Source organism: Ciona robusta, chromosome 10 (genome assembly GCF_009617815.1).
Source record: "Ciona robusta chromosome 10, ASM961781v2".
In the NCBI taxonomy this organism is placed as follows: Eukaryota; Metazoa; Chordata; class Ascidiacea; order Phlebobranchia; family Cionidae; genus Ciona; species Ciona robusta.
In genome coordinates, this window is record NC_143244.1 from 552,803 (window position 1) to 576,478 (window position 23,676).

Sequence of the window (23,676 nt, forward strand, 5' to 3'; positions counted from 1 at the left end):
CTGTGTTGTGATTGTCCTATTCACGAGATTGTTAATCGCTATTATGACGTGATTAATGCAGGTGATGTCGCCTCGTGATAAATGATTGCGTTTGCGAGATAACGATTGCAACATTTAAAGATTTTCAAGAAATACTGAAGTTACTACTATGTTCTTAACCTAAAAAATTACAAGAAAACATCGAATGTTGCTGATGTTGCTACCAGGGTAACTTTACAAACCCACACTCGTTAAAACACTACTCAGATAAAAAAAAAAGCACATAAGTTCATCAAAAGATCAGAAAATAAACCCCAGCCAAAAAAACATGCACCCTAAATATACGGTAAACCATTGATTAAATGGGTGGCGACATAAAGCAACCCACATCGGTTAGGACAAATGTAGCTCAATGACTTTATGGTTGCAGTAGTTTCTTATGTCTTGTTAAACATTGATACAATTGACCACAAGTGTTTGAGCTTTTAAACAAGAATTTCCCACAAATGTTGCGTGCGGTGTTTACAATACAGAGTATTGAAACAAAGTTCGTGCACATCTGGTTTAAAACAAACTTGTGGCCCGAATGTTTGCTGTTTTATATTTATTTGTTTAAAGTAATAGTAACTATCTTGTAAACAAGTTTCCCGTGCGGACACGGAACAGGGTTTACTGGTTTTGTGACCACCCAACTACTTTCCGTTTGTTGTTATACAGCATGTTTTAACGCTTGCTACTTTGTCGGTAATTTCCGTTCCGCCCTTTTTGATCTGCGGAATCGAAGTTAGTGAGATAAATATGGTTGTGAAATAATCTGTCTTCAACTACCTTGGTCGGGTTCGAACCTGGGTTGTTAGAATTCTTCCAGTATTCCAAATTGTCATCTGATGTGTTTTATTTTTCCTACATTAAGTGTTGTAAATGCAAGAAAATTAATTTGTAGCAAATAAGACTCAAACCACACGTTGTAATAGGCCCTCTACCGCGACCTGACGGTTACTTTTTGTTCCGCATGGAAAGTAATGGATAAGCTCTAAATGTTCTATTTTAAACCAACAATGACAAAAATATGTTTTATAAAAAGCCATGACTGTAAAATTGCCTAGCAGTAGCATTTCCCTAGTTGTGTAAATTCAGGATTCCCAAGGTATAAAATAATTTCTGTTGCGCCCACTAACGGATTGTCTTAAAATACTCATGATCAGCTGATTTGTTTGTTTTGTCACAATCAATGTTAATTCTAGTATTTTGAGTTCTAAAACTTTTCATGGTGTCAGAATAGTTGGTACTGTGACGTAATAGACAGACTAGAACTATTACAAACAGTCTCGTCAATAATATGAGTGAAAGATACGGTAAGTTATAACTGTTGTTTGGTTGGTTAAGTTATTTATATTCTCAATCTCATCGGTAAATTCTTAATATAAAGTTTAGTGTTAATGTATTATATGTTGTGTTAAGTGTCGAACAACCATTTTTTATATATTTTATTGAATATTTCAGACTTCCTGTTCAAATTCCTTGTAATAGGAAGCGCTGGTGTTGGTAAATCGTGTGTTTTGCATCAATTACTCAACAACAAATGTGAGTTTATAGGAAAATAAATAAACTTGCTGTGTTTCATGGTTATATATATTAGTCTTTGTGGCACTAGTGAAAAATCTTCCGTACATAGCAGATGGAAAGTGTTAGTGGTTGGTGGTTAAAGGGTTAGGTGTTACAGAAGTTAGTAGTTGGGGGTTAGTGGTTAGCAAATAGGGTGGGGAGAAGTTTCTTCACTACCATCGTCTTTGTGCCTATATAGTCGTTTGTGATGTCTACTAGGTGTATAAAAATTCTAAAAGGCCAAATCTAATAACTTATTTTGTCACAGGCGTTTTGGCATTCTCTGCTTTGCATGTTGCTTTCATTAAGATGGAAACCATAAAGTTCCTTTACTACTAAAACAAATTTAAATCTTAAGCACCCAAGTTGTTTTACTTATCCACTTTATAGTCAATGATGATTCCACTCACACCATCGGTGTAGAATTTGGATCTCGAATTTGCAATGTTGGTGGAAAGTCAATCAAGTTACAAATATGGGATACTGCTGGTCAGGAAAGGTTTAGGTGAGATAGGACTGTGTTTATTGTTGAACGTTACAATTGTTCGTAAAACACCTAAATGCATTAGAATTGACATGCATGTGGTCTTGGAGATGTAGTGAAAAGCATCTTAGTATTGATGCTACAATTATTTTATGCCCCCTTGTGCCTTGTCCTTGTTATTCAGAAATATAATCAATCACAAAGTTACACATGTGGCAACTTGTAAGCAGGCATGAGGTGTATGAAACAAAACACTTGTGTTATAACAACTGTAGTTGGCCCGCCATGTAAGGATAAAGCAAGTGTCATTCATTTATGCTAATGTCAAATAAATCTCAATCAATAAAACTAATTGACATGAAGTCAGTTGAACCTCAAGAGATCACCATGGTTAATACTCTTGTTGATATTTCTATGTTTTACCTTCCCATTATTCTCTAGATCCGTGACACGAAGTTATTACAGGGGAGCAGCTGGTGCAATTCTGTGTTATGACATCACAAGGTAAATAAATAATCATGTAATAAAACATATTGTGTATGTTGTGGAATAAAATAAAGGTACATGCATGTTAATGGTGGGTTTGCCCCCTGCAAATTGCAGACAACAGAATGCTTGATCATTAAAATATATATATCAAACGTAGTAAAGCGGGCTTGAAAGTAGTATTTGTGTTACTGTATAGCTAAATTAGAAGTAATAAAATGAACCAATAAAACATTAAATTAAATGAAGATACTTTCGTTTCAGGAGAGATACTTTCAACTCATTAACCGACTGGCTGACTGACGCTAAAACTTTAGCAAGTCCAAACATTGTAATTGTTCTTTGTGGAAACAAGAAAGATTTAGAAGCAGAAAGAGAAGTTACTTTCCTGGAAGCTTCAAGATTTGCTCAGGAAAATGGTATTGATTGCAGTTTTGGCTGAATTGTTTGTTACATATTTTTTTGCTTAGGAAAATGGTGCATATTTATAGGAATGCTGGAACACCAAACCAGGTCGGCCAATCCTTATTTCTACACTACATTTATTTGTAAACTTTAGGAACCAAAAGTTAAATTTGTTCCATAGGATTATGTGTTTATTATAATTATCTCCGCATTTAATTAGTTTGGCATTTATGCTGCCAAAGCCAAATATAAATATTTCTTTCAAAAACAGTCAAATTACAAAGGTGTTTTGTTACTATAACGTTGAGGGGGAAATTGTAATTTTAATAAAAAAATGCTTATTTACCTTAACATTATAGTATTTTTAATGTTTAGAAATCCTCTTCCTTGAAACAAGTGCAGTAACTGGCGAGAATGTTGAAGATAGTTTCAATAAATGTGCAAAGTCTATTCTCACAAGGATTGAAGCAGGTTTGTTATTTCTATGTTCTAGTGAACAAGGACACATCTATTTGAAGTTTGAAGGGATGGATGATGTCATTTTAGGAAAAAATATTGTTTTTATCGAATACAATTTGTTTGACTTGGTTTTTGTTTGTTACATATTTCGTAGCACTCGACCCTGACTGTTATTTGGTTCTGAGGATCGTCCAACTTTATGAGCACTAGATCTTAATTTAATCCTTCCAGGTGAAATTGACCCTGAACGAATGGGATCTGGTATCCAATATGGTGACTCAGCATTAAGACAATTACGCAGCACAAATCGACAAAGGAACGTCACGCCGACAATCGAAGATAAATGTAAATGTGCTTGACGCATCACTTCTGTTTCAAACACTATTATGTTAAATACCGGTACATTTTGTTTTGCACCTATCCACTATTACACTGATGCTTGAGCATTATTCTGCCTATCTGCTTGTGCTGTTATGCCAACACAATGGGTATTGTGGCAGAACAATTGCCATACAATCAACAATATGACATCAGTTAGTCATATTGTATAACCAAAACAAATTTTCCATTTTTTTTGAAAAATGCGTGAAAATTGTTTCAACTGTAACTGACTGTAACAATTATAATCTTTATTTACTCCCAAACACTGTTAACTCTCTATGTGGTCATAATTCACCTTAATTTATTGCACAATTATAAACATTAAGTAAATTAATAAGGTCACGGACTACAATGTTTAAATTTTTACCAATATCTCCAAACATTGGGAACCTCATTGATTAATGTGGCGAGTGCAATATACTTTGGCTCTGCTGTTTTAGACTTAAAAACTGGGATGCCTAAACTCATACTATAAACCCTAATATAAAAGTTAAAGTAACACGGCACCTCATGCAATCCTAACATTACACTTGCGTGGAACTTTATCACAACCCCCTAACCACTGCCTCATGAGGACAATGTATTTCTGCATGGTTGAGCTAATTTGCATTATTTAAGTTTCATGATTTTAATGTAAAGATGACATTGCCACCATAGAAGCAGTACTACATAATATATGAGTGCAATATATTGTACATTGTGTTCCATCTATGTTTCAACCATCTGTATTTTATGTCTACACCAACTGGTTTGCTTTGTTGATGTGCTCATTACATATATGGGTGTTATTCATTGTATATTATCAATCTGTGCTTTTTGTTTATAAACTATTTCAAAAACTATCCATCCAAAACTGGTTTGTTGTTTTAATTAACACCTATAACTCAACAGTGAGCGTGAGCTGTATGAATACACCGTGTGTGTCTAGTGTATAAGAAGACACCCATGTTATAACTCAACAGTGAGCATGAGGTGTATGAATGCACCATGTGTGTCTGGTGTATAAGAAGACACCCATGTTATAACTCAACAGTGAGCATGAGGTGTATGAATGCACCTTGTGTGTCTGGTGTATAAGAAGACACCCATGTTATAACTCAACAGTGAGGATGAGGTGTATGAATGCACCATGTGTGTCTAGTGTATAAGAAGACACCCATGTTATAACTCAACAGTGAGCATGAGGTGTATGAATGCACCATGTGTGTCTGGTGTATAAGAAGACACCCATGTTATAACTCAACAGTGAGCATGAGGTGTATGAATGCACCATGTGTGTCTGGTGTATAAGAAGACACCCATGTTATAACTCAACAGTGAGCATGAGGTGTATGAATGCACCATGTGTGTCTGGTGTATAAGAAGACACCCATGTTATAACTCAACAGTGAGCATGAGGTGTATGAATGCACCATGTGTGTCTGGTGTATAAGAAGACACCCATGTTATAACTCAACAGTGAGCATGAGGTGTATGAATACACCATGTGTGTCTGGTGTATAAGAAGACACCCATGTTATAACTCAACAGTGAGCATGAGGTGTATGAATACACCATGTGTGTCTGGTGTATAAGAAGACACCCATGTTATAACTCAACAGTGAGCATGAGGTGTATGAATACACCATGTGTGTCTGGTGTATAAGAAGACACCCATGTTATAACTCAACAGTGAGCATGAGGTGTATGAATACACCATGTGTGTCTGGTGTATAAGAAGACACCCATGTTATAACTCAACAGTGAGCATGAGGTGTATGAATACACCATGTGTGTCTGGTGTATAAGAAGACACCCATGTTATAACTCAACAGTGAGCATGAGGTGTATGAATACACCATGTGTGTCTGGTGTATAAGAAGACACCCATGTTATAACTCAACAGTGAGCATGAGGTGTATGAATACACCATGTGTGTCTGGTGTATAAGAAGACACCCATGTTATAACTCAACAGTGAGCATGAGATGTATGAATACACCATGTGTGTCTGGTGTATAAGAAGACACCCATGTTATAACTCAACAGTGAGCATGAGGTGTATGAATACACCATGTGTGTCTGGTGTATAAGAAGACACCCATGTTATAACTCAACAGTGAGCATGAGGTGTATGAATACACCATGTGTGTCGGGTGTATAAAAATGAATCAATTTAACTTGCCTTATCCTCGCGTGGTTGGAAAACAACAATTGTTATAACACGGTGTTTTGTTTCATACACCTCGTGCCAGCCAATAACTTGCTACAAGTTACCATGTATGTTACTTTGTGGGTAAATCTTTTTTTTATGTATGGCTGATAATTTGGACAACCCATTAGTGACCACCGGGTTGGAGCAATTGCCGTTAGGTGTCTTGCCCAAAGACACATACGCCCGTAATGGTAGCAGCAACGAAACTTGAACTCATTACCTCTGGGAAGACACCCATGTTGTAACTCGACGGTGAGCATGAGAGTAGTTCACACCCGTATTAAAAGATAAATCATAACTTCAAGGGTTTTCGGTACTTGACTTCGCATCCGAAGACCTGCAGGTTTACAAAACAAACACCAAATAAGGAAACAGGTTTCCACTCTATGTTTAAACAGGTAGATGGCGCGCATGAGTCGTATTATTAGGTCATAATAACAATTATTTGTGTTTATAGGTTCGCGCTTATCTGATACTCCGTTTCCGGGCAATTAAGAAAAATTATCTCATGGGTTATTTTTTTCATAATCGCGAGATAACAAAACATGGATTTTATTCATTTCTTTGATTACAGTAACGAAGATCAGCCTTTAATAGATGTCGCTAAAGTTGTTACTTAACTGCAAGTTTTTTAACGCACCTCGAAACTCGGTCCTCGCATAAGTGTCTCTATTCGTGTTGCGAGAAACAGGAGAGGGTTCGAATCCATGCTTGGTAAGATAGTTTGGTTGAATATGGGGTTAGTAGCCACGGCTTCTAGACGTCTGTGTGTGATCTATCTAACATACATTTGCTTACATTGACGTAGGTTTTACCCATAGCGTGTTATAACGACTGTAGGTTCGCCGCAGTTCGCACACCCTCGTTGTTTTATTTAATCTGATCTAATTTATCGTGACCGAAAGGCTAAGTTTATGTTATGTATTAAAAGTGCACATTCGGGTAAATCATTCATGTGGTTGAGGTTCTATATCACCTACGTCCTACGCAAAGGACCTGGGACTTAGACCAGTTGGTCGGTTATAACCATCTTACTTGTATACGTTGGAATAAAAATCGCATGTATTATTCTTCCGATTTTCATAAATGTTTCGCTCAAGCTGTTACGCATTATTATCGAACAATGATGTTTATCTACGCATCCTATTTGTGACATCACGCGTGTCATAATGTAACGATAATGTCGCATCTGTGACATCATAATTAATAAACAATGACGGTTACTTACGACGCTATTAGGATTGTTAACTCATAAAGAATGGAATACGAAACAATCGCTTTATTTGTTTCGTAATTAATCGTTAAACAAACCCAACTGTGGTTGGTGTGACGTAACAAAGCGCTAACAAATTCCCCGCCGCAATCAAAGCTGTGGAGAAAAAGGCAAATTGTGACGTCATAAAGCTCACTGCTATCGCCAGACATAGTAGAACAGCAGCTTCAATTGTTTAAGGCGTCAGGCGCGTGTGGTGTCGAATTAACTTTGTTTGGAGTCTGGAATGGGAAAGAATGGAAAGAGGTTTAGTTGAAGTTGTTGTTTTGCAGATTCATCAAAGCAAAGCATTGTGTTAGATAAATAAGACGTTGTGTACGTCATTATACTGCGTTTATTTCGTCATACTCTGCATTGTGATATTTGGATGTATATTGAGCAATGGAGGAAGAACTGCAGTGTCCTGTATGTCATTGTATATTCAATGATCCAGTGATATTACCTTGCACACATAACGTATGTTTCCAGTGTGCTAATACATTGATACACAAGGTAAGTTGGAATATATACACGTGTTGCTACAATGTGTAGTATGGCATGGACACGTATTTGTAAGGGCACGTCACATATCAGTGTGTATAGTACTGTGTGGTTAGATGGATACCGACAGCACATAACATCACATATTTACCACCAAATGTGACAACAAAACACCTCACACCTTTTATATACCGCATGCGATGTTATACATGGTAAAGTTAACACAATAATATTACAGACACAACCAGTTTATTCCAATACAACCATATACACCACAGTTCACCTTCCAAACATGCATTACTTTGGCGTGGCATAAATAAACAGATCCCTTTATCTAGTGTAGGTAGGCGACCCAATGCAATATTAATGTTTGAGTAAAATACGAAGCAAACGACCGTATACGTGTCAACTCGAGTATAAGAACGCTGAGCGCGCCATGCTGTGTATGACGCAACAAACATACGTCCCCGTTATCAGAATCACAAGTTCACGTATATATGTATAATTGAATTTTTGGCCCCTCGTGTAAGTGTTTGATTGAATTACAATGTACCATGGCGTGTCCCGCCTTGGACCTCACCCATATATAAAGATAGTTTCATTTTGACATGTGATTTCAAGCATGTCGATATGTACGTATATGTTGTAATTTAGAAATATATACGTTTTATATTGCAATGACTGAACCAACTTTCTTTTTAGTCTGGTGAGCTGAAAGTTGATCTTCCACCTGCGTACAACATTGAAACCAGTTTTCCCCACCACGAACCAGACAAAGTCAGTTTATTGAGCGAGACTGTCCTCAGTGATTCAGATAGCGGTTACTCGGCTTCGTCAGCTTCAAGTGGGACTTCCGACACCCCAACACCCTCAAGTTCGACGCCTACTATTGTCACCAGCGACCCTTTTAATTCACTCGTACCCACGCATACAGTGACGCAGGCTTCCACTACAACAACACCAACCGGTGTGAACTTACCGGCGTTGCCAGAATCCATATCTTGCCTTACGTGTCCGATTTGCCACCGAGCGTCGTTCGTGGACGATAGAGGAGTGAACGGACTTCCACGAAACAAAGCTATGAACTCCATAGTTGGAAGATACACACGAACCATTGACAGCAGTTTACGCCCACCACCTTTATCTCCCAACGCAAGCCCGGTTAGAAAACCTCCCATCTCCCCGAAGAAACCTGCGACCCCCGTATTACGCAGACACACAAAGACTGTTCATAATTGTCAGATATGCGAGGGCGATCCAGCGAACGAAGCGAGCGTTAAATGCCTTCAATGCGAAGTCCTTTACTGCGCATCATGTAGAGATAGATGCCATCCACCCCGTGGACCCTTAGCAAGGCACACGCTAGTCGATGTAGACGCTGATAAACCAGAACCAACCCGACGCCCCGCCTACCCCACTTTACCCAACAAACCAAGCCTCAAAAACGGGGTCCGACTCCCATCTTGCTCCCACCATCCCACCGAAAAGACGAGTTTATATTGTTCGTCATGTCATCTTCCTCTGTGTGTCCTCTGTCAGGATGAAGGAAGACATAAGAACCACGATCTTAAACCGATTGGAGCGCTTTACAAATCCCGCAAGGTTGGTTTATTTTGATGTTTATTTTGTAAATTCTCCTTTTTCCATAAACAGCTGCTGTTTCCAGCAAAGCTAGAAATGTTTTCGGCCAAAGGTTGGTAATATGAGACAAGCCGACCGTGCCCAATGTATTATTACCTCACAGACCACAATTCAAAGTTGTCTGTGACCTCATAAAGGTAGCTGGGTATCACAACAGTCCATGTGACGTCACAATAGCTACTGTGATGGGTGTAATGCTACCAAAAGAACATCTGATCGAGTTTCGCATTGTTTAAAAACCAAGCTATGATTGAAAATAACATCCCGTTGAATAGCAGTGCGTTTGTCAGGTTGTTTATTTCCGTCTACACAGTTTGCTTATACGTTTACTTTACTTTCTCACCATGGTTTGAGCTTTAATGTAACCTGTGGTTGCAATCGAGGCATTAATCGATGCTGGGGGCAAAATTTAACCCAATTTTCAAACGAGAATTTGACTGAATCCACCTACCTACATTAGTATGGGTCTGCTTATATGTTTGGTGTATTTACCATTCGTTATCATTAAGTTGTATTATAAACATCGCCGATCCGCGAACCCATAGCGTCACGTTTAAGCTCAGCAACAACCACTAAACTTGTACTTAAGTTGAGCCTTATTTCCTATTTGCGAAGCATTTTTCAAAATTCGAGGACTCTTAAATTCGGACTTGAACTCAACAGCTGACTTTTTACTTGATAATAAATCTCTTCGCTGATTGGCCAAGTGCTAAACAATTTAACTGTTGCGTCACAGTGGGTTATACGACGTACAAATTGCCTCATATTAGCACCACTATAGTACGCAGTAAAAATTAAAGTTACGTTGTTTGTTTTCAAACAATGGATTTCATTCTAGATATTACTGGTTATTATGACGTAACAACATCTAGTTTATGTCTGGATAAAACATATTTAAAACAAATGTTTGACGAATTTTTTTTTGCTCTTAACGCATGTTTATTTACAATAATTTGCTCAGCCTATATTTTAACGCAGTTGTATAAACATTAGAATTTTCTTTAATTAAACTGGACGTTTTTTTGGTTCCTAGTCTTGCAGTGTTAGTTCTACACGTTATATCACTTAACTAACGCCCGTGTATAAAGCAATACACATGGGAATTCCAAATGTTAAGAATGCGACGTCGGCTTTATAACCACGTTGTCATATATATTGTAGATCTGCAAAGCAAATAATTTTTCTTGTGCGTTTGGATTTAGGACTTTGACTCATTTGCCGTATTATCCAATTTGGTTCAAAAAATATTCAAATTATTTCAAATTTTCGTTTTCGAGAAATCTTTAAATCGACTTCGCGAATCGCCAAGCGTAACAAATTGCAGTCCATTTATTGTCATTGTTACGTCACAACCGCAATGGTGTGTTCACTGTGACGTGAAATGCTCGTTTGTGGTTATTTGTGCCCAGGGGAGAACGCGAATTGCGTGAAATCAGCAACACTTACGAAAAGTTGCTTTTCTGGATTTTCGACCAAATTCTAGATTCTAAAACTCATGTAATCGCCATGACGAATCAACTGTTTGGCCGCAAACGCCACTTTTTCGAGATATTTAAATCGAGCGCAAACGTTCTTATAATTGTTATGGGTTATTGCCGCATAGACCACACACACAAAGTTATTTGTTTTATCATTATCAGGGGTCACGCAAGGTGTAACCCTAATATTTTAAGCTCCTGTATAGGCAACCATATTGCCATAACCCATAAACCACACGTTCAACTAATCTTTTAGCACATACTGACGTCATAAATAGGCAATAAACAACCTTTGTTTGGTCATACTTATAGTTTTGTCGTCACTTTTACAACATATTGTTTCGTCATATTTCAGAATTACGTGACAGTGTTTTGTAACAGTTGTGTGTATCGTGATAAAAGGTATTGACATATATGCATTGCTATATATAATACTGTGGGGTAATATGCACATCGTTGGCACATTAAATCCCATATTTTTCTATCGTGTTTGTAACATTTAACAACACTCTTTTAGAGTCGTGAAGATACCGATATATTAAAAAGTACTCTTTGTTTACTGCCAAATGAAACGGTAAAAGAGAATAAGAACTTGTCCCATTTTACCCCAACCATACATTCGTTGTAGGTCCATTAGAGACCCCCTGGACACTACAGCTTTGTATTCAACAGTTTACAAATGCTGTCGATTCCATTTGAGCAAATAACTGAACCAAGTAAAATCATATTTACTCAACGATGTTATCTCTCAATGTAGGCGCCACCAATTCAACTCTTGTTGAGAATTGTTCGATTTTGATTGATCAGGTTTCTCTACAACCGCTAACACTGCTTCATAAATATCGTATTATAACGTCACAAAGTCGAGATTTACGTTTGTTACGCACAATCACGTGTTTGGAATACTGAAATTGTTTTGTTGTTACGTCATAATGAAAATTCATCGCGCTCGTTCTCGTAACATCGATTGTCAATTCTAATATCCCGCGATAGTCGCTACTGTGACATAACAGAGCAAGTGGATGTAGGTCGATGTTAATCGTAAAAGTGGCGTCCATCATTAAATATGCATCGTACCTTCTGTTGTGATGTTATGCGCACGCCAATATGTTCACACTTATTCATACAACCTGTCGTTTCTACAATGGACAGATCGTTTGAGTCGTTGTGGTTGTAAATTTATTTTAATGACGTGTTATTCCCACTGGTCACTGCGTGGTCAGAATGTGTGGTTGGTCGTTCACCATATGGGTGGCGGTTCGTCGTAAAACGGACAGTTTAACTTAATTTAAGTTAAAACAAACTCAATTGTGATTCAACTAAAACTTCAAATCGATTCTGTGACGTATTAACTATTGTGTGCGACGTAACAACTAGTATCCGAATGTAGAACTTTTTCGTTGTTTAGGAAATAATTCATAATGTCTTCTCTGTTACGTCATAATCCTTCATAATCGTCATTTATTCTAGTTTCCAGTTGACAATCGTGTTTGTGACGTATCAAACAGCTGTGTATGATAACTGACAAATTTGAAACAAATTAAAACAGAGGCGATCCGTTTTATTTGTTTAACGAAATCTGGGTGACATTGTTAAAATGAAGTTGCACTTATTAACAAAATAATTACAAATATCAGTCTTTTACTATTATTTTATGTGGAAAAGTTGGCTACCAATTGATCGAAAGTTACCAATGTTTACGTCAGTGCTGACGTTACCAATGTTTACGTCCTAAACTTTATGACGTAATTATAAAACTGAACGAACTAACTTCGTGTTTGATCCCATGTTGTTCAGGAAGTCCCCTAAAATGAGAATATAGGTCGAATTTTAATACCGACTTCCGATCCCATAGATTAGATACTAGAACGAGTAATTAGGCCGGAAAAATCACGCGGGTGACGCTATATAACAATCGATAATCGTTTGCATTGTTGCAAGACAACCGTTTAATTGTCCTACTAACTGCATGGAATAAAGCGGGGGCCGCGAAATGTGAAATCTCTTTTAAGGATTTAAGACTAATTTAAGTTTGACTGAAGAACTCAGTCGTATAAGTCGAATGCAAACAACTGACTTGGTTTATGACCCTTTGTACCCACTATGTCTTTATTCTCACACATCATCGACCGGACACTAAAATCTCGTAAACTTGAAAGCTTCGTTTACGAAGAGATTTATTTATTGCTGCCTATGTTTGTCCTGTGATTTATTTTCAACATCTAAGGCGGTTTAATTGAACGTAAGATGAAAGACATTAGGTTTATGTTTAGTAGGTTGGGGCAAGATGGTCCATGTTTTTATTTTCCCTCTATCGTCCCATTTGGTAGTAATCAAATAATATTTGCAGAATTCGTAAGAGTTGGTATTTTTATAAACAATTAAGATTAGGAAATAAGGGATAGTTTAGGTTCTTGGTATCCATCTTACCCCACAGTCCTGTTTATATAAATATAACCAAACTTATGGAAACAACATCTTATTCGCTCATTTTTTGCTAAGAAACTCATGTTCATATAATAACTTATAATAAATAATTTGTTATTTCTTCCTTGAAGCTCGTTATGGAAACTTAGTAAATACCGCGTGATTAATTCATGGTCCAACGAAATTAAAAATTTTTATAAAGTTTTTTCAACTTTACGTTCGTGTAAAACGAAGTTTCTTTCGTTCTGAATAGCAGAATATCAAATTATTTCCTTCCATTGTCTTTCGCGTCTTCTTTGTTACACGATAAGTGACAATTGATTCGAAACAGCGGTGTTTTGACCTCGCTATTGTTCTTCCATTGTTTGCTAATAAACCGCTGATAAAAGGAGTTTGTGACGTAATAAACGAACAGTTTGGCCTTTATGTTTTTACAGCGAGATATTTTTATAAATAGATTCGAATTTAATTATTTCTGATTGTTTCAATCTGGAACTAAATCGAATGAAGTTAGTGTTTATATTGTTGCCTCATTATTACATCACAGTTATATGTTTATGACGTAAATTTGTCATAATCACTCATATTCCATACAATTAAATTCCATTATTCGGAAACAATGAAATGGTATTTACTATTATTACGTCACAATTCCGATTACTATCGTAAGTAGCGTCGTCTCATTATCGACACTACCATTGTTATCAAACAATAGGATTCGATTCATCATAATACGTAATAAAGATGAATTGTTACAAATATTAGGTTATGCAATCAATGGCTGTCAAACTATGGCTCGCCACATAAAGGTGTAGATAGTTTGTGGAGTCAACTCCTGTATATGTACTTTTAAGGTAACTAGTTCGTGGGTGGCCCTATGTATGCAATTTGCAGTTTTGTAAAACCGTAATCCCTCAGGTTGAAAAGTAGAAAAAATCATTTTTACAATAGCCTTAACTACACGTATCGTATACAAAAGCATTCATGTTGTTTGTTTTAATTTTTTACATAAACTCCGTCATGTTTTGTGAATTAGCCGAATATAAATCTACCGTGGCGTCAATGGCGACGAAAGACGACGAAACTTTCGCTTTGTTTGCTGCGTGTTCGTATTGAGAGGCCGCTTATTGAGCAGTCCTTGTACAAGTGTTGTGTAAAGTAGAGAGTGCCTCAAACCGTGTGTTAAGGGGTTTCAACGAGACTAACGTTATTAAGGGGACTTATGCTGTGTTTGTGACGTCACTATGTGCACAGTGATAAAACAATGCGGCAATCATGTGCAAAAGTAATTATGACGATATAATGATGTTGTGTTAGTATTGTTATCCAATCCTCGCGATGCGCAGAACATATTTGCGCATAATTGTTACGTTTAAACAAGCTTTGTGACGTATAATGATAGATGTGACAATCGGCTTTATGAGCTAATAACGGCTATCGTTCCAAAAGCGCAACCAACCCAATAAAACGGGATTAGCTGAGATTAAATGTTAACCCTAAAGATCATGGCAACCTCTGCATGTTCATTCATCATCGCTATGTTAGAAGTCTTACTCTGTGTAGGGCACTTGAAGGCTTTACCATTCGTCGGTTCGGTGTTTTTATGTAGGCTGTCTACCAGATTGGGGTAAAATGGGACTTCCATTCACCTTTGTTTTTCCTTTGGTAGCAAACAAATAATAATTATTACAGAACTACATAGGGTATTCGTAAGACTCCAAATAGCGTTGTTAGTTGTTAAAACGTGATTGGTAAATATGGGATATTATGTTCTAACGGTATCTACTTTACCCCACAGTACTATGATGCTAAACTTTAGGCCCAAGTCCCATGATGCCCTTGCCGTAGCACCTCACCCGTGTAGAATAGAATTGCTAATGTAATTTATCTTTTTCATCCAGAGTCAGCTAAGTCAACAAATGGGTTCGTTATCAAGTAAGGCTCGCCAAGCTAAGGACCTCGTGATGTCACTTAGAGGGATGCCATCCGAGATTGAGGTTCGTATAACTTTACCTTGCCTTAGTTGGTTGGTTGGTTCCTTATTATGGCTTGTACATATTGTCAACCATACACAAATATAGTGGGGTGGTGGGAGATGGGACACCGTATCATTCTATTTTTTCGTCTCATTTGGCAAAACAAAGAAAATGCAATTCGTTATAAAACGCTATCCTCATGCATCCCATAGACTGTTATTAATTGTTTAAAACACGATCAGGATATTTGGATATTAGCCTACGAGCTAAAGGTGTCCTATCTTCCCCGCCCTTATTTATAAAAAGCAGTCACGAGTTGTATAAAACAAAACACCCATGTTATACCAACTATCGTTTCCCAGCCATGCGAGGATAATAAGTTTCAAATATTCACGTAATTAACATAGCATATGACATAAAGATAACACAATCATGGAATAGACATTATTCCTATCTATCAGGCCAGGAGACAATGTTGTATATTCAGCTGAAATTATTAAACACAGCTGCAGATAGACATCTAATATAAAATCAATTATTTCATCCCCAATCTTTTCTTATACTTTGTTTTCCAACGACATCCATCTTACCCCATAAATATTACAGTTATTCCAGAATTGTTTGCTTATCACCTTATAACAATTTATTGTTACAAAACAAACGACAGACAATTAAACATTCACACGTCATAGACTCATTGTCACTGTTATATGACATCACAATCACGTTTATTCGTTAACACTTTCACACATTGTTATGTCACATTGTGTCATAACTGACACCGTTATTAAGTCTGTTGTTTAGTTTGTCTAGACAGCTCAAGGCAATCGCTTCCGAATAATCAGCTGTTTTAAAGTTCAAATTGTTAATAATTAGTGATGGTTAATTAATTAACTTTCTCCTTTCGGTGCTTGACGCTGCTACCTTTGTGTATGAGAATGTAGTTTTGGAAGGCAAGGCATTTTATGCAAGTGCTACAAAGAAAATCTTCCACAAAGTTACATACGCGGTAACTCGTAAGCTGGCACGAGGTGTATGAAACAGAATACCCGTGTTATAACGATTATTATTGCTACGCAAGAATAAATAAACTACATTCATTTATACATCTGTCTATCACTCTATCTATTTGTAAATCAGTTATTTTTCACTTCTGCCAGTTTCACGCATTTAAAATATTTTCAAAATAAACTTTGTTTTTATAGAAATTTTCCACTGAACTTGAATCGAAGACAGTGACGCAATTGGATCACTTGATGTCGCTGTTACAGCGGAAGAAAGATGAACTTCTTCAGAAGATCGCGAAAGAACGCGAAACAAAGTGTAAAGTACGTTACAATTTAGCTATGCTACTTCATAATCTGTTTTTCCACAGTACCAGAATTAGTGGTTTGACGAATCGACGTTTTTGTCAAAGATTTGTTTTAATTGCTAATTAAAGTTGATTTGGAGATAAAGTTATTTTGTGAATCGATAAACTAAAGCCATGCTAGATAAATAAGTCGCATTCGTTGTTCATTACAACATAATATATTGTTATGCTTGCCATACAAGTGGCTATGCTGACCAATGTTGGTTTAGTTAACACCGTGATTGAAGTGTTGGCTTACTTGGCCCATTAACTACCCGGCCACCCCCCTCAATGGTAAACTACCCTTATGTGACGTAACGAACCTTCACCCCATACATTGTGACGTGACAGCCCCCGTATCAATGTTAGTCATGCATGCGTGATCCATTGTTTGTGATGTCACGGATGGTTGCGTCACAATTTTTGAATCAAATCGCGTGGTTTGAATTTTCAAAGCAGGAAAAGCGCAGCTAACCACCGCATTCCATCGATACGTTTCATTTTCCGGGGTTTTGATAGTTTCTTTGAAAAATTAACTTGATATCACCGCTTGTTGCGTCATGCCCCACGTTCAGAACGTCTTGACATTATTTAGTAATAATTAAAAAACTCTTCCTCAAATCTAATAAAAGTTTTTGCAGTATATGTTCAACGTATCTTTCAAACAATTACCTATATCACGCATGGTTGCGTTTAAACCAAAAAGATCCACTACTTTTTGCATCGAATAATTTGCGTCCACCGTATGTGACGTCATAATACAGCGGGCGTTTGATGACGTAACAATCAATACGATGCAGGGTCTTTGTATAATTGCATTATCTTCCAATTGTTTGGGACTTAGATACTCGTACCATATGTCCGGGGTTTAATCTTATGGACGTTCCTCAACTTTGATGTCGAAAGATCGCGGTTTCTTTCAAGTTTCCACACTTGGAGTTATCGCGATAACTCCTCGGTGACGTCACAGATAATCCATTATGATTCATAATTATTGCATCGATGCTTATCGCTGCTCGCCACATTTTACCACGTGGCCGATTCAAGGTAATCGATCTGTGACGTAACAATGCTGATTATTGAAATCGTCACGTAAAACAAACTTGGCGCGATAATCAATCTAAATGACCCAAACATCAAACAAACCAGTGATAGCACCACCGCTGCTGATACTTCCGTCTAAGGAAACCATATGTTCAACACAACGTTGTATTAAGTTGTATGAATGCTTCGGTTGTTTCATGGTGTTATATCTACACCAATGTTAAACTATGTAGTTAATTAATTTAAACTAGTATACTACAAAACATAGGGCAACTGTAGGTCCCGTTGTTATTAGCCGTAGCAATATCAGTATAATGTAATAGGAGAACATTAAAATTAACTAATGTGTGTTCACCGAACTGTAAAAGACGATTCCACGGCATTAATGTTACTTTTGATTAATTCTAATCTATAATTGGATGAGGTTTTACAAAGAGGAAAGTAGGCAAGACTTTAATATAGTTTTACCCATCTCTAACAGAGTGTATTCTGTTTTGTGTACCACATATACGTTAACACTATGTTCCAGCATTGTAACATTAACGTTATATTCCAGATCGTTCAAGACCAACTTCAACAATCCACAATGAAGTTACGAAACACAACAGGATTGTTGGAATATTGTATTGAAGTCATGAAGGACAACGACCCATCTGCTTTTCTACAGGTAATGCACTAGCACCATCTAGCGGATGGTATTTTAAAACTACTTCTCCTCAAGTTCGACTTTCATACAATTTCATGCTGAAACTTCACTATACGTTTCTTAGTTAATAACCTATTTTGTCCAACCTCCATAATCGAAACAGTTACTCCGAACTAATGGTCCTTATCATAAAACCATTTTTGGTTAAAAAAGAATAAATATGAAACTTTTATTCACCTCGTGCCCTTTTATGACTTATCACGTATGTAACTTTATGGGTAATCTTGCTCAAAGACGCCCACAATGGTGGCAGTCGTTTTTCATCACGTCATAGAAATGTCTGTTTACCAATAAATCATAATTGTTACGTAGGTGTCACAAAGTTTAACCGAACGCGTATCGTGCAACGAGCAACAATGGAATGGAAGAAACCTTATTTCGAAAACCAAACCCGAATTCGATATGGATATTGTGACGTCACCATTAGCCATGGAAATCGAGAACCTTGACTTCTTCCAAATGAAAGGTGGGGGTGGTGTTTGAATAACGAGGATTGTTAGGGGACAATTAACTTAAATAACGCGATAATATTATTTATGCATAACATAACTTTTATTTGTCGGACGAGAAAATAGATTGAAGCGTATCTATGTTTTTCAGTTCCAGGCAAACCAAGTATACGAGCCGACGAATGCGGCGCAAGGAACAACACAGTAACATTATCTTGGCTTCCTGCTCCTAACTCCATCGTTGATAGCTTCAGACTTGAGATGGATGATGGGAACAATGGAAATTATCGGGTAAATTCCATGTATTGTTACATCATAAGCAATATAGATAGCAAATGATGGTTATTCTATTCTACTCTATATAGGTAATTACAACCGTCTGTCGAAGTCGTGAGGATACAGTTTTATAACTCTTTGAATGTTCTTTATTTACTACCAAATGAGACGAGAAAATAGAATAAAATCTGTACCATTTCCCCTCGCCCTACTATATGTTATGCATTAAATAAAAAAATACAAATCCTTAATAGTTTTAACTTTATACACAGGAGGTATACGCTGGCAAGGAAACTGTTTGTACCGTGGACGGATTGCATTTTAACAGCGTATACAGAGCCAGAGTACGAGCTGTAAATAAAGCTGGACCAAGTCCACATAGCGACCCTTTGCAACTACAAACATCGGAAGGTGGGTATGACGTGTTGTGTGCTGACGTAGTATGACGTGGATACGTTGACGTATGTTTTTGTCAAGTGCTACGAAATACACACAAAATAAAAACCAAGCAAACCGATGGTATAACATATATTTTTCTCCTAAAATAAGATCATCATTCTATATTATTCAACTAAATTTTTACGATTATTTTACTAAATTAAACATCGATTCCACAGTTGCAAGCTTCCAATGGGACCCTACTCAAGGTCATTGTGACGTCAGATTATCAAACAATAACTGCACTGTGACGTCAAACAGCTTCGACGATCGAGTGGTGCTCGGTAGCGTCGGCTTTTCAAGGGTGAGTTACCAACGTCACAACTTATCTATTACAAATGTGTAATATCAGTTTGCAGCAGCCCAAATAACGTAATTCAAAGCGTTAACATAAACCAATAACTAAGGTTTAGTGAGTTCTCACTTAAATTTCGGGTTCTATGACCCGTTAACGATCTCACCTATATAGAATAGAGTGTTACATAAACACAAGGTGTATGAAACAGAACACCCGTGTCATGACGACTGTCGTTACCTGCCACGTGAGGATGAGTAAGTGGAAAATATGGTATTATTGTATAAGTTACATTTGTTGTAAGTATGTTTGGTTTTCACACGTATTGATGCTTGTTATATCTCCAGGGAATACATTATTGGGAATTCTCCGTGGATCGTTATGAAGGCAGGCCCGATCCGTCTTTCGGCGTAGCGTTTTATGACGTAGATAAAAGTCAATTGTTAGGTAAAGAGTCACGTGGTTGGGGGATGTATATTGACGAATCGAGGAGTTGGCTCATGCACGCTAACGAACATTCAAACAGGTATACGTTTTAACGTAAATCAGTCATAAAGTTACATACATGATAACTCAAAGGCGGGCACGAGGTGTACGAAACAGAACACCTTTGCTAGAAAGACTTCCTTTGACACGCCACGCAAATATCATTTAATTCAACACATCAAATTACTTACAGAAAACCCTCTTTATGTTATACCAGACAGCCAGAGTAATTTTCATATTCCAAGATTCGCTCGTTTTCACAACCTCTAAACTTGAATGAATGAACGGCAGTTTCTCCAACCCAGTGGTCACTAATGGGTTGTCCAATTTATTAGCCATGCATGAAAATGAAAAATTCCCCTAAAAAATCCCCCACAAAGTAACATACATGGTAACTCGTAAGATGACACGAGGTGTATGATCACCCGTGTTATAACGTCGTTTTCCGGCCACGCAAGGTTAAAGTATAAACTTACCACCAATGTACATTTTATCCTTAGACACGAAGTTGGTATAAAGGTCGGGTCGAGGGTTGGCGTTTTACTTGACATCGCAAGAAGCCTGTTGTCGTTTTACGTCGATGGAAAGCCCCAGGGGAACCCCATGACGCTACCTACGTCACAGGGGAATTACCATCCATCAGGACGAAAACAAGCGCTGTATTTTCCCGCCATTAGCGTGAATAGAAACGTGGAGGTATTTATTAAATATTTTGTATATTTATTTTTAATGTAAGGCACTTAATGTATTTTGCTTATTTTGCTATCAGGCATAATGTAAAATACAAATTGGCTCATGTGAAGCCAAATGCAGGTGCAGCTCGTCCTTATTTTCCTTCACCTGTTTTGGTTTACGTGGTTTGTGGTGTAAAACCCTGAATATGACTAGTGACATATGAAAAAGTTGGTATAATCAAATTTACAATTCTGGCGATATAATATCCATTTGCTTCTCCAATATGAAAACGTTTTTATTGAGCCAAGATTGCCCTTGTCAAGACTTGATCATATAATCCTCCCATTTCCATCCTTCAGGTGACTCTACACACAGGATTAAGATCTCCCATCCAACCTCTTCAACTTTACCGGAACAGGATGCAAGAATCATCCTCTTACTCCGGGTTCTCTCGCATCCAGAAGTCCCCGGACTGCCCACACCGAGGTCGGAACCTCAGCTCCTCTGATCTTCGCTTGCCATCCATGGAAGCAAAGAAGTTTCCTCCCCCTCCTCCCATTAGAAGAGGAGGATCAACAGGGAACATGAGCACGAGGAGTGATGGGGAATCCTCCGATTCAACATCAGCTAAATCTTTGCGATCTTTCTTCCATAAAAAATAATCTTCTTTGCCAAATCTTCTTTTAAATCTTGAGAGTCCTCAGAGGAGTAATTTCCATCTTCAGACTAGAAGAAGATGAAGAGATCCGTAGAGTCATCTCTATTGATGAATAATTACTCTCCAAGAGGGATAAGAGAGTTGTGAATATCTTAAAAAGATATATTCATTTAGGAATCTGTTTCTTCATTGCATTACACAGTTGTTTAAGTAGTTGTTAACAGAAGGACTTTTAATGTATCCCAGTGTTATGACTGTTGTAGGCACCAATATTATAAGGATATATTCTCTGTATTCTATATGGGTAAATTCCACAGCAGAGCACGCCAAGTGGCCTGGTATTTAGAACAGCGTTTTACCCATTACCATTGGTACCAACTATTTTCATACCCAATCTTTCATAATTATTTTAAATGCTTTTACTTTTAAACAACAACTTGCACTACACATACCCACAAAGTGGTTTTACCCCAGCTTAGTTAAAATAGGTCATTTTATCAAATTGTTTGCCTTTCACGCTTCACTGATCTGTTCATTATTTGCAAACAATCAGCGTTGTTGCATCACTACTTAATTAATAGCCCGATGTTTCAAGCTTAAGCAACAAATTTTTTTGCTTTTACATTTTGTTGGCATGTTATTTGTAAATTTTATTCAAATGCAAAGAAATATAAAAAGAAAACCAAAGGTTTAAGTTTCATAAACAAAATCAACAGTTTAAATCAGAGAACTAATATTGTACCAGCTATGGCACTAACAATAGATATGGAAGAGGGCTTATACTCCCACTATGGGCTATCGATGCACAAAATTAATTTTAGGAGAAAAGGAATTTGCTTAGTAAACATATGACTGACATTGGAATACATGTAGGTCAACATTTTACAGCACCTTTACTATATGTATCCTGGAGATATATGTATGAGCCCTTGACTAGATATATGTATGAGCCCAGGACTACAGAAATGTTTGAGGACTTAGTTATCTGAATTGAAGCTCCAGTCATCATGTGACTGATTTATTTTGTGCAAAACCTGGGCAGCATTTAAACAAGTTAACTGTGGAGTCTAACATTGTATGAAGAGTGTAAGAATTAATTGATGAATGAAGGTACATTAAGTAAGGTATTGTGACATTATCTTTAGTTTGAATATAAACAAAAAATACCACAGCATATTGAACATGTTAACTGAACAATCATGTTGTATTATCTTTAGGTAGATCAACTGTATAGGAAATAATGTCAGAAGTTCTTAGTAAAGCTTCATTTATAGTTCCAGATGGAGTTTGTAAATCTGCTACTAGTATTTGTACCGGATCATAATCACAACTTTTAAATTTTCCCAGCACTGTTGTGTTTTCATGCAGGTTAAATACAACTTCTTTATCTGAAACACAAAAATGTCTCATTGATTAATGTGGTGAATGCAATATAATTTGACTCAAATGCATATAATTAGACTAAATTGCTTGTTTTTTTATAGACATCTAACAACAGGGTACATAACATAAAATAAGTTTTATTTTTTATCAATTTAAATATGGTAACAGTTTAGAAACAGAGATTAGATTAATTAAAACAACAGATAGAAGAGAAATTAGGAGCAAAACGGCCCCAGCCACCCCTAACGTTACGCCTATGATTAGTTTAACAGTTAACACTCCCCACATTGTATGTACTATAGACAGCCTTTTGATTTTACTCAATTTGTTTTACCTTTTGCAAACAAAATTGATTTTAAAAACTTCTTTCTTAGAAGAGCCCGTGTTTCTTGTTCTTTCTCCATCAATGCTTACGATTGTAAACAAACTTCATACGCGAGCACCGAAATATGGCTCGCATTTAATTTTTAATCAGTCACGATATTTTGTAAACGTCATGTTTTTGCGTGTGCTAGGTAGTAATTTGGCATTCGTTTATTGATAAACAATAAAAATATGTTGTAGAATTTGTAAATCGGTTAAAAAATGTATATTATACATTGTTAAAACCCCTAAAATAAAAACATGTAGTAGCGCCTCTAGCAGCAA

At 37.0% G+C, this 23,676-nt stretch overlaps 3 protein-coding genes across 3 annotated transcripts; 2 read left to right on the top strand and 1 right to left on the bottom strand.

Moving 5' to 3' along the window:
• The first annotated feature begins 1,173 nt into the window (after positions 1 to 1,173).
• On the top strand, positions 1,174 to 4,652 carry LOC149729256 (ras-related protein Rab-4B-like). Its single transcript, XM_089886356.1, has 7 exons — positions 1,174 to 1,334; positions 1,483 to 1,563; positions 1,975 to 2,089; positions 2,510 to 2,572; positions 2,819 to 2,973; positions 3,335 to 3,430; positions 3,650 to 4,652. The coding sequence occupies exons 1-7, from the start codon at positions 1,319 to 1,321 to the stop codon at positions 3,775 to 3,777; spliced, it is 654 nt and encodes a 217-aa protein (XP_089742482.1). The 5' UTR covers positions 1,174 to 1,318; the 3' UTR covers positions 3,778 to 4,652.
• A 2,791-nt stretch (positions 4,653 to 7,443) lies between these two features.
• Positions 7,444 to 22,332, top strand: LOC149729257 (E3 ubiquitin-protein ligase TRIM9-like). The gene is made up of 12 exons (XM_089886344.1): positions 7,444 to 7,757; positions 8,448 to 9,347; positions 15,193 to 15,288; positions 16,473 to 16,595; positions 18,219 to 18,329; positions 18,681 to 18,834; positions 18,969 to 19,108; positions 19,366 to 19,504; positions 19,711 to 19,835; positions 20,174 to 20,352; positions 20,813 to 21,008; positions 21,347 to 22,332. Exons 1-12 carry the CDS (start codon positions 7,647 to 7,649, stop codon positions 21,647 to 21,649), a joined length of 2,577 nt encoding a protein of 858 aa, XP_089742470.1. The 5' UTR covers positions 7,444 to 7,646; the 3' UTR covers positions 21,650 to 22,332.
• A 318-nt stretch (positions 22,333 to 22,650) lies between these two features.
• Positions 22,651 to 23,578, bottom strand: LOC149729258 (gem-associated protein 7-like). The gene is made up of 2 exons (XM_089886365.1): positions 23,363 to 23,578; positions 22,651 to 23,033 (listed from the first exon to the last, which is right to left on the bottom strand). The coding sequence occupies exons 1-2, from the start codon at positions 23,430 to 23,432 to the stop codon at positions 22,843 to 22,845; spliced, it is 261 nt and encodes an 86-aa protein (XP_089742491.1). The 5' UTR covers positions 23,433 to 23,578; the 3' UTR covers positions 22,651 to 22,842.
• Between the last annotated feature and the right edge of the window lie 98 nt (positions 23,579 to 23,676).